Source organism: Echeneis naucrates, chromosome 15 (assembly GCF_900963305.1).
Source record: "Echeneis naucrates chromosome 15, fEcheNa1.1, whole genome shotgun sequence".
Taxonomy (NCBI): domain Eukaryota; kingdom Metazoa; phylum Chordata; class Actinopteri; order Carangiformes; family Echeneidae; genus Echeneis; species Echeneis naucrates.
Genome location: NC_042525.1, coordinates 15,180,753 through 15,192,339, shown reverse-complemented (window position 1 = coordinate 15,192,339; position 11,587 = coordinate 15,180,753). Strand labels below are relative to the sequence as shown.

Below are 11,587 nucleotides of genomic sequence, written 5' to 3'. Positions count from 1 at the left end.
TGTTATTCACACTTGAGATTTTTTTTTTTTTTTTTTAATGCGACACATCAAAATATCTTCCATGAACAAATCCGTTCCTCATCAGAAATGACCTGCACGAGACAGCCGGTGGTTCACTTCCTTCTTTTTAATGTGTTAACCTGTCATCTCATAAATCTGTTACACTTCTGAAACAAAATATAGGCAATTATACAGTATGTAAAGAAAACCCATTTTTATTTTACACTATGTACATTTCATAACGTGTGCATTGCATCATGAAAACAAAAGACAAAGGTGATGTTAACGCGACAGAACAGAGGAGACTTTTTGTTTTTCTTTATAGTGGGAGATCTGGATCAAACTGCTTTTGCAAATAACTCATCAATCTGCTTGGAGCACCAAATAAATGGAGTGCTAGAACGAAGAGGCAACCCAGGGGAAACAAGCTCCAATTATTATTCCCATATTTGGTGCCCACTTCAGGTCAACATGAATTACTGTCCCACCTGATTTGACCCAGAAGTAGACGGCCATATTGGCACCTGCTCTAGTGGTTCATAGATTAAATGTATTATGACCACATGAATTAGGAATTCTCAAAGCATTATACAATCATAAAGACCATTCTTGGTTATGCCGCAATGAGTCAGATTCCCCAAACCTAAAAATGTATAAATTCGAGAGAAATAAAAACTGTCTGTTTCAATGAAAACATTAAGATACTATCAATGATTTGGGCGGAGCTGCTGCTACAGGGTAGTTTTTCTTGGACTTGAGATGTCATAAGAAATTTCTCTTTTGCTCATTCATACAGTTGACTGAGAGGTGATGTTGTACAGAGCGTCTCAGAGAACATAATACAATGTGATAAATTTCTTCTTTGTCATAAACAGAAACCTAATGTAAAGGAACTGTTGGCTGGGTTTTCTCCGATAAGCCATGAACCAGTGACAGAGTTGGTCATGAGATGCTGTTAAAATTTCATTAACTGATGAAACCATGAGAAAAAAAAACAAACAAACAAAAAAACTTGCATGATGCTGAATGAACACATTTTTTGTTAAAAAAAAAAAAAAGTAACTGTATGAAATTGAACTAAATCCTTTTTTCTCAGGCCTCATGGTTTGAGCAAATGTCTAAATCAACACCAACTCATATGCCATTTCTCTGTTTCACGGTTTCATGTGTGGGCAAATCTTTAACAGCATTCCGTCTCATACTGAGCAACACAAAAGATGACAGTTTCTGTTCCCGACTGACTACATGGAAATTTTGTACTTTGTCATAATTAATATTTCAAACTCTGTGGGCATTTCCATACGAGACAAGTGTGCACAGCAATGAAAAAAAAAAAAAAAAAAACTGACAAAATTTATATCCTCATAGTGGATTCGCACATAACTAGACTATTCTTGTTTGTTACTTCACCACAACAAAGCAATAAAGCATCTGCAGCTGGAATCCAGTGAGAGGATATGTAGACTCATAATCATGGTGAAACATCATGTGCAGGGCCACTGATATGATTTCAATCACTAATACCTGGATGAGAGATATGTCACCATGTTGGCAGATTGAGAAACACATTTGTGTCATCGACCATCAGTCCCCCAACATGGTGACACGTCCCTGATACAACCACCTCGGTAACATACACAGAGCTGAAACACTGTCATCCACATTCATGCATCTATTTACTTCACAGGTGGCTTCAAAGAAAATACTGCAGTTGCTCCCGATACTTTTTGTATTTGAATTTGGATTAGAGGTCAGATGTCTCATCAGAAGTCACTTGTCTGGGTTTGCACAAGATAAAATCATTATCATTACATTTTGAGTCCTATCAAGTAAAGAAATCAACGTTCCAGTGATCACAGAGAAACCAAGGCATCTCACTGTTAAAGGGCTTTAGCGTCACGTTGAGATAATGAAGAAATGCTTAGACATACATTTCTGGAAAGAGATCCACTTGAAAAATAAGCCCCAATGTTTCAGCTCTGTAAGTTCTCAGCCTTAGAGATGGTGTGTTATAATGACCTAAATGAGTTTTATTCTCAGAAAGCAACCTCTAGTGTCACATCTGTAGAAGCTTGTAGTGTACTGCCACATTTAGACTGACCAACACACCACAACCACACGGTGGACATCGACATGTGAGTAATGCGATCTCTCATACAGATGTTGGCCTTTAAATAAGTCCCAGCAAGAAAGATCAAAAGCAAATATGACTAAATCAAATGTTGCACAGAAATAAAAATCTACTAAAAAGTTCAAGACCAGCCCATCACCAAATTGCTGGGCGAGCTTCTGTCTGATGAGCAGCTGCTGCTAAATCTGTTGTGTGTGCTAAGTGTTATACACAAGTTTTGCTTTTTTTTTTTCCATTTATAGGCAACTTTTAGGTGGACAAAATGTGAATACTGTGCTAAATTGACAGCTTGTTTTCAAGCAGTGTTTGTTCAATTCAGGTGGTTGGTGTATTCAAATGATTCTAGATCCAGTAAAATATATTTTTCCATTTACAAATCCAGTTAGATTTAATGCTACAAATGATGGTTAATAGTTCGTATACAGCAGGTCTCCTGTAAAAATGTGAACGATTTCTTTCTGTCTCAATGCAGCGTTTTTTTTTTCTTGGTGCTTTTTTCAAGAGGCTTTGGCCAGAAACAACAGTCACTTGTTAAAGAGCAGAGTTGTACATAAAGCACTCTTGTGTGCATATTCTGACTTAACAGACACGCACACACTGCGCGCGCACACACACACACACACACACACAGTCACATATTCTAATGACATCACATTTGTTCACCCAATAAGTTTTTTTTTTCCTCTGTGCAAATTTTCAACACCAGTGGTTCGTTAAAAATAAAAATAAAATGTAAGGAAAACTTTTTGATTAAAATGGAATAAAGAAAAGGTGAAACTGATGATGACACAACAGAAAAAAAAACAAACAAACTTAAATGAACAGGAATCACAACATCTGCTGCCCGGGTGACAGTTGCTATGGTGCAAACAAGCAGGAAGTCTAAATGGTGATGCATGCAAAATGAAAATGACCAATCAGTGCCAATTCCTGTATTTGCTCCGAGCTCCAGATCATTATTAGAATATCAGGTGCTAAAGCTATCCACATGAGGAGACTGGGTCTAGTCTTCCTGGCCCTCGTCACATGATCAGGGAACTTGGAAGTGAATTTACTGCCCTGTCACTCCTCCGTGCCTGTCCGTCTATCTGCTTGTCTCCACAGTTGTACAGAGCAACTATACACACGACTATCTACATGACCAGTCTGTTTAGTGTTCGTCTCTGTCAAAAAAATACTACATTTATATTTACAACAATTAAATAGAGGTCAATTAAGCACTTGTGTGGTGTAGTGACAGGTACTGGAATTTGATGCAAGCGGAGGTGGCAAAGCTCTTTTGTCTGTCTTTTTATTTATTTTTATTTTTTTTTAACCTTAAAAAAAAAACAAAAAACAAAAAACAAATAAAACAGGAAAGTCATCCTGGTTGTTAAAGTTACATCATGCCACAATAAATTAAGGTGTAGTTAAAAAAAAAAAAAAAAAAAAAGAAAGAAAAAGAAAAAGAAAAAACTCAGAAGGCTAAGGGAAGATGGGAAAGACTAAAGGAGGAAGGAGGTCGAAGGAAAAGACGGAAGGAGGAGAGGAGGGCAGGTTTTCTGTGCAAGATGGCTGTTCTGTGAAGCTTAAGCGCGAGTAGCTGTAGCAGTAGTAGTACTAGTGTGTGTGTGTAGACGTAGTAATTGAAGTAGTGTTGAAGTCAAACTTGTGTGCTGGATGCTGTTTTCCCAGTGTGCAGTATGCAGAGGAAGGTGGGATGGTACCAGGATTCTGGGTTGCCATCTCTCTATTACAACTCAAACTAGCTTGATCTTGCCCTGGGTCCACAACCCACTGTCCAGCTACAACAAACCTAATTCACACACATGACACTGCTGTGCATTTGAAATGTCCGCAAGCGGGAATCCACATCTGTACCCACAATCTGCTCATCTCCCAGGCCAAGTGAGAAGGTGGAGGCTGGGGGGGGGTTGTTAGCGGTAGAGTTGGGCTTAGTGTGTCTCCCATTTGCTTACTGCCTAGTTTGCATTAGTGGTAGGCTGTTTACAGATTGTGTGTGAGGTGTGTGAGCATGTCTGTGTCTCAGTAGCTGTTTTCATGGCCTGCCAGGATGTAGAGGTTGCTGTGGGCTGTAGGGTTGTCTGTAGGCCTACTCTCCAGCACCACCACTCTGCAACACAAACACACAACCAAAAACACACATATGAAACATCGAATTGAGTTTCATGGGAAGATTTAGATAAAAAAGCATGAATCGCTTATAATTTTTTGGCTGTTTCCCTGATAAAAGAACAGGCAAGTCTGCTTCAGGAATATTACCGACAAAAATGAATGCACAGAGGAATATAAAGAAGTATAAAGACAGCGAAGACCCAGGATTTACTGAAGAGATATCTATAGACAGCCAGCAACCCACACATGATATAGTTCAAGCCTTAATAAAAGCCCTGTTGTTTGAAAGAAAGGCAATTTGTTTTGAAAGTGAGCCTTTCATGGAGTCCACTGTTTACCCTAAGAAGAACTAAGAGAGTTGTTAATACCCAAAGGCTCACACATTCACACTTCATAACTCTAAGGCACTCAGCTTTTGTGCAATGAGACAGTCTGCACCGACATGATGCAGTCCACACAAAAGTAGCTCTTGGTAGTTGAAAGAATTTATATGATTCAACACTTCAATCAATCCCAGGCACCAAAAATGATTGAGGTATTACCAATGCTCTACTGACAGTTACCATACAAAGAAGATTTTGGTGTTGGTGGGCTGTCAAGACTGGTAAATGCCAATAAATTCCCATAATTTTTTGCTGTATGTTTGCATTATCTTCTCATGCATTCAGTCTGAGTGATCAGTGGTATCTGATGTAAAGCCTTTAAAGTCCCGAGAGAAAGAGGTGGAGTAGTGGGCCATGTGTGGCCAGTAAGCAGTGAGTGTACCTGGGCAGAGAGAGGCCTCTGTCCTCATCATCTGGATCTCTACAGTCAGCACGTCTTTAGTGATAAAACATTAAAGCTGGTGTTAACACAGGCCTAAATGGGTGATTTGTATCGAGGGAGAAGTCAGTGTTAATGTGGCGGTGTGTGTTCTCACCTGTCTGATCCCAGTAGTCTGAAGATGCGTGTGCTATCAGAGATCTCCTGGGTGATCTGATGAATGGAGAAAGATAAGACAAAAGCAGGGACACACATACTAAAGGTCAGAGCCTGTCAGGAAAAACCACCTAGCCATAAATTGTGGGGTGTCAGAAAAACTACATTTATATATTATTTTCTGGTGGTGAAGTCAGATATCTATGTCTAATATATGAATTTAACTCCTGCACCATCACTCTACTTATATTACAGGAAATCAGCAGCTTCTACAAAGTCAGAGGTGGAATAAAATCCTCATTACACACGCCACAAACTCTATCATGTATGCATTTTCTTTTTAGATCCGCTTAAATGCACGCACACACACACAAATTCAGTCTATTGTACCTCATTTGTCTTGAAACTCCGTCCCTGCATGCCGTGCCTCCAGAATGCCAGTACGCTGTCTTGGAGACACACTGCAAGGACATGGACATACAAACTAGCTTGTGTTGTATAAGAAGTGCTAAGAGGTGATTTTCTATTCATTGATTTTATGATGATTTAATTGTTGATGCAGGAATGAGTTGCAATGTTTCAACATTTGCCTCCTGATCTATTTAAAATGAGCACCTATGGCTCTGTTTTTTTTACCTATGGATTCGATCTGGAAGTTGAATGTCAGCTCAGCTGATAGCTTCCTGCTGGATTTCAACCGGCCCTGGAGGTTCACTATCTTTATACACCCTGTGGAAAGAGATGGGGAAGAGAGTGAAATTTCATTGCTCTGTTAAAAAAAAAATAGAGAGAAACCTTTCCCATTCTGACCCGAAGTAGTCTATATTTCACTGCATAAATATGTGTGTAAAAAAGATTTGTGTGTTACTCACGGTCGAGGCAGACCAGGATAGTGTCTCTCTCCAGCTGGGTGACATGGATCACACACGTCTGTGGTGTGTCTGCAGGGAAAATGTTTTTATTTTTAATCTCAATATTACAATAAAATATGATCAAATCTTGCAATATTACCAAAACAGCTCTGGTCACACTGCTCTCACCTGCTTCTGTGAACCAGGAGGAGGTGGAGTTGGGGTTTACGGTGCCAAACCGGACCACCTGGTTGAGTTCTGTGCCTTTACTGACTGCTACACAGATCAGAGGGTAGGTCTGCTCCGGGACCACCAACATCTCAAAGACCTCCAATGGACATGGCAATGGAAAGTCGATATTCTGAAACACAGATACAAAGAAAGTAGATGAAACTTACAGGCCTAGAGATTTTCCTAAAGACGGGAAGTCAGCAGTATGTTCTGCAAGACATATACAGAACTAAATGAAATGATTTTAGAGAGAAATAAAAAAAGAAGTTCCTCTGTATCTTTATCTCTTCAGACACACAGCACACTGTCTGCAGTACTTGAGCTTGGTGTCAGCTGTCTTCTTGATGCTGAGTATCATATTCATAATTAAACATTTTCTGAAAATGGAGAAGAGAAGACACAAATGAGGGGTCCTGCAGAGAGGAAAGACTGACCTTGATGAGCATGAACTTCTGCATGGACTCCACCCACTCCAGCAGCATGACACTAGACTGGAAGGCTCCACACAGGTACTTATGGCCTGTATATGGGTTACGCACTGCACGGGGGAAAAAAAAACAAAAAACAACAACTCATCATTCCCTGTTACTTTGTCTCAACATGAGGATGTTCACCTGCATCGCTGGCTGTTAAAGGTCTTACATGCTCCTAAATGTGTTGTGTTTGTACTTTCGTCTGTCCTTTTACAGTGTTGATACAGTAAAGATAATGATCCACAATCTGGCATATTTTGATGAACTGGTTACGATGGATAAAATTCTCCATCACAATAACTCACCTACACAGCACTTTTGGCACCCTTTAGTATCTGGAATTTTATTGGATACAGCAAACTTCCTGTAAACAGATAGACACAGAACAAATGAAAATAGGTCTACACTCTATGACTTCAGTAAAATATGTTTGGCATCCTGCTTGAGGAAGTTACCTGGGAATCATCTTATCAGGCAGCTTGTGTGTGGGAATGGGTACAGGTAACTTCTGTAACTGTCTGGCCTGTTCGAACAGACCACTCAGACTATGGGAGTACAGCTGGGAGGCTTTTCCTGGAAGTGCATTTGATTGCAACAGATTAAAACAGAAAATAAAAGACTAATGTTGACTTCGGATAAAACTCTTTACATCTTAAAAGTGTCACATATTTCAGAGCTCACCAGATATGGAAAGAAGACAATTGTTCATGACATATAACCAGGTACACCTTCGAGGGAAAAGCTGTAGAGAAGAATAGATGCAGCCAGTGTTGACCATGGTGTAGCAGACATCTTATAATATTTGACACTGGAAAATATAATTATTGATGGGATTCTCACAAAAAAAAAGAAAAAGTCTCACCTGTTCCATTGTGGTCTCATGCAGCTCATTCAGATTTAATGTGTATATCCCCTCTTCAGCTCCAAATATCAAATACTGATCTGAAGTGTGCACACACACACACACACATTTAAGAATAGCAGCAGTTAAAAGTCGGGTTGCTTTAAATCAGGATGTCACTTATGATGTATTCATTGCTCTGTATGGTTCCCATTGGTTACCTCTGGTGTCGGGGTTGATCCAAGAGGTGGCACAGTGGATCTTCAGGGGACAGCCGTTGAACACCTTGGAGAAACATGCTCCCATCTGTGAATGATATCAAACAGTAATCAAATATGGCGCAGATAAGGACTTCTGAAGGCAATGTGGTGAGTAAAGTGCAGATTATGATACAGGAATGCGTGGCTTGTTTTTCCTATTACATTGTGCTTTTGCTCAGAGAATTTATTTTGAGCAAAATTCAGAAATTACCCCCAGGGTTAATTGGACACTTTGGAGGGATAGATTATTTGGTATGTGACTGACTTCCAACTTAGAGAATGAAATAAAAAACCACAATGTAATCCAACTAATGTGAGACGCATGTGAGTCAGTAGTGCAATCTCTTTTCTGAAGGGGAACAAAAAGAGGAGGGAGATTACTTACATGAACTTTGGGTGTAGGAGGGAGGCCATTGCTGATTGGCTTCTAGGACAGACAGTTAATGGCACGGTACACAGACACACACAAACACAAACAAATTCAGTCAGCGATGGCTTGGGAGTGATCCTAATAACACATTCCAAGGCTCAACAATGCACACAACCAGGGTCTGATATTAACTTTTCGGCTCAACAGCCAGTAGATGAAAAAAAATTTAAGTTGTCTTAATTGATCAGCTAATTGTGATGATTGTTAAGGTTTATTTTAACAAATAATATACTTGTGTTGGGCATGCAGTGAGTGCTAATTTCGGACCGTGCACACTAATGTGAATATTTACTTCAAAATCATCAAATCTTCCACCATATCTGGACATTTTGGAATTTACAGACACCATTCTTTGTGCAATTACATTTCAAAATCCGACCTTTCCTTTGCAAAACAGAGTCAAGTAATAATGAGATAATCCCCTAATGGGTTTCCTCACTCAAAAAGCAAACAAACTTCTAACTACATTCCAGGGTACCTACTTATGCGCTCTTACAAAAGTAACATGTACAAGAAGATATTTATTAATGAATTGTTTAGATGCAGAAGTAGTGAACACATCTGGATTTGAATTGGAAATCGATCCTCCATATTCTCCAAAGACCTCTGTAGGTCTCTGGGTGACTGCTGTAAAAGCCCAGACTGCTTACCAGAACATCCTTCTTGTCTTTCCTTATGGGAACACTAGGGGGCATGGTGGACTGTCTGTCTGCTGGACTGTCCCTCTCACCATTGTGTGGAGAGTTCAGCCCATTACCTACAACAGAACAGAACACAACATATCTCAGTATCTTAGCAACACAGAGAAACCGAGTGTGTAAGTGGCTGAGTGTATGTGCATCTGCAGAGAGTATCTGAACAAATAGATGCTGACACGACCACAAGAACAACACACAGTGAGTACGATCTAATCTGCAGGATTAGAGACAGAGGAGTCAAACTACAACAGTAACACAGACATACTGGGAGCAGCGTGGGGGAATGAGGGAGGGAGCAGGCTAGGATCAAATATAGTCACGGCCAAATGAAGGTGTGAGTGCACTATATGCCCTTGAGTAGACAGCAAACAATAGAGAGCGATTATGGCTGGTGGGCCAATATATATAGCACTAACAAGAAACTAATCTAGTCTGAACTACTGGGTTTTAAAAGCTAGTAAAAAGTGTACAAAAATGAGGCTGAGGAGCTAATCATTTCCTGTCAGGATTGAAGGAACAACACACACATTTGTGAACACTGAGCTTCACTGCCTGCTGAAGGACCATTCCAGCATAAATGTGTATTTCTGATCCTCCATCTCTCCTGTAGTGCCACTGCTTTCTTCACACAACTCACACTGCTAACTATTTTGCCCAATGTGTTTATGATGGATCCTCAAACACCACAAGATCTAACTTCCTTGATTCCTAGTGAGAACCATCTCCATTGTATAGTTTATCCCAAATACAGTATCTATATCTTCAAAAAGATGTAAGAAAATTTAAAACTTGCTCTTAAAAGCTGTTCTGAGAACCAAAAGCCAACATGAGCAAAACCAGATTAATTTACTTCAGCTATTTATATAGACCTAAAATATATATATTTTTTTAACTAATTTGAACAATTTCAAAAGCATAGATGTGTAAATATTGGAGATACACTAATAATATCATAATATTTTTGTGTGTATTATTTCAGAAGTACTGGGATATAGTCAGTATTTGTCTCTGCTAAGCTTCTATCCCTCATTGACCTTGACGTACTAACATACTAATGCGTTGGCAAAAGAGACCAGAGGTAGTTTACCTCAAAAATATCCATCATTGTTTATACTGAGTGCCTTGCTGCAAATGTTGGGTTTAATTATTCGTAAAGCTGCCAACGGGAAAGACCAAATGTAATCAAAACAACTCAAATAATTAGCAAAATCCAATCAAATACGAATTCAAGAGCAGGCTGCTGACAGCAAACATACAGTAAATGAATTTTGAGTGCTGAATATAATTAGAGGATTCATATGTGCATCATCATATGAATGTATGCTGTTGTCTGTGTTCTGATCAGCCAGGACAATGTTTTCTCCGCTTCCTTCTTCCTCCTAGGGAGTGAGGGGAAGTGGTGGCATACTACTAACCGACTGATTGGATTAAACAACCAATCAGACTTCACAAAAGATGACAAACAATTATATTGAGCGAAGACTGATGGACGGAGGGAACTACAAACAAAAAAGTTAAAAGGCATTATTATTAATGAACTAATGGAACAAATAAATAAGACTACAAGGACCGACTAATGGGAGACCACAAAACCAGTCGAAGGGGGGAACAGGGTCTGCGGATATAACCCATCTACCAATAGGCTGCTCTTACTCTCTTCCTCCTTTTCCTGCTCCTCTTTCACCTCCTTCAGCACCTCCCATGCTTCCTCCAGCTCCTCCTCTGTGTGAGGCGTGTGGAGCCATTCCCAGAAATGTCTAAAGCTCCCATCATCCTCTGGGGCAGAGTTTTCGACGTCCGTGCGCTTAGGGCTGTCGTTACCTAGGCTACTGCGGCGGTGGGGTGGCAGCTTTGGGGGCGGGGGCCGCGGAGGGACGTTGGAGGCAGGCCTGGCTGGGCTCGGTGTCTCTGGGACTGGACAGCGTTTGATGGTCCCTCCCCCTCCGCCGTCATCCTCGCTATGTGATTGGCTGTCGTCTTGTTTTTGTTGCTGCTGCTGCTGCGATGAGCAGATGGACTTGGGCTGAGAAGAAACACAGAAAAATAATAAAGAGCCACGTCTGTGATATCGTACATGCATTGACCACAGTTCGAGAACAAAATCAAGGATGAGGTAACTAGTTCGTGATTCAAATGACGTTTAACAGAAAACCACATTACAACTAAACACTACAGGAAAATCATCTGGTTGTTCATACCTTGGGTGGAAGTGGTGGTGGGACCTTTGGCCTCATGATAGTGCTTGATTTACTGAAGAATGAGAGGAAATGATTTGAGGATTTCGGCTTGATGAAATATTCATAAAATAATATGAACGTGCTTATTACATACAGGGGAAAAAAAAGCATTACCATCGAGGCCATGGTTGAACTTGTCATTTTAAAGCTATTTTTTTCTATGAACCTAATGGACAGTGTCAATAAAAACCCTTCAGTGTACTTGCTCAAAAAAAAAATAAAAAAAAATCTTACTTTAATAACCATACTGTGTGTCTTTAGGCTGCTCATCACACACAGAGGAGATGAGCGGTGCACAATCTAACAATTAATTTTGGTTTTAAATGCAGCAAAATGTGATCAAGTTTTTTTGAGCATAAAGATGAGATGTACTGTTTTGCAGGATGATTGGAAGTTAAAAGA

At 39.9% G+C, this 11,587-nt stretch overlaps 1 protein-coding gene across 10 annotated transcripts in view; it reads right to left on the bottom strand.

Annotated features, from left to right (window-relative positions):
* Positions 1-3,548: 3,548 nt before the first annotated feature.
* The window catches only part of LOC115055057 (mitogen-activated protein kinase kinase kinase kinase 3), a 34,735-nt gene continuing 26,696 nt past the window's right edge, over positions 3,549-11,587 (bottom strand). For 4 of the 10 annotated variants that reach the window (XM_029520469.1, XM_029520473.1, XM_029520472.1 and 1 more), the window contains 17 exons: positions 11,147-11,198; positions 10,602-10,971; positions 8,901-9,007; positions 8,206-8,247; positions 7,782-7,866; positions 7,582-7,661; positions 7,401-7,461; positions 7,175-7,292; positions 7,025-7,083; positions 6,681-6,784; positions 6,205-6,376; positions 6,037-6,105; positions 5,801-5,893; positions 5,555-5,625; positions 5,166-5,221; positions 5,012-5,065; positions 3,549-4,244 (listed from right to left, as the gene is read on the bottom strand). In XM_029520469.1, coding sequence (XP_029376329.1) covers positions 4,157-4,244; positions 5,012-5,065; positions 5,166-5,221; positions 5,555-5,625; positions 5,801-5,893; positions 6,037-6,105; positions 6,205-6,376; positions 6,681-6,784; positions 7,025-7,083; positions 7,175-7,292; positions 7,401-7,461; positions 7,582-7,661; positions 7,782-7,866; positions 8,206-8,247; positions 8,901-9,007; positions 10,602-10,971; positions 11,147-11,198 — 1,681 coding nt within the window. In that variant the 3' untranslated portion in view covers positions 3,549-4,156. The remainder of the gene's footprint in view (positions 4,245-5,011; positions 5,066-5,165; positions 5,222-5,554; positions 5,626-5,800; positions 5,894-6,036; positions 6,106-6,204; positions 6,377-6,680; positions 6,785-7,024; positions 7,084-7,174; positions 7,293-7,400; positions 7,462-7,581; positions 7,662-7,781; positions 7,867-8,205; positions 8,248-8,900; positions 9,008-10,601; positions 10,972-11,146; positions 11,199-11,587) is intronic. The other 6 variants (XM_029520470.1, XM_029520476.1, XM_029520477.1 and 3 more) reach the window with 6 other exon arrangements.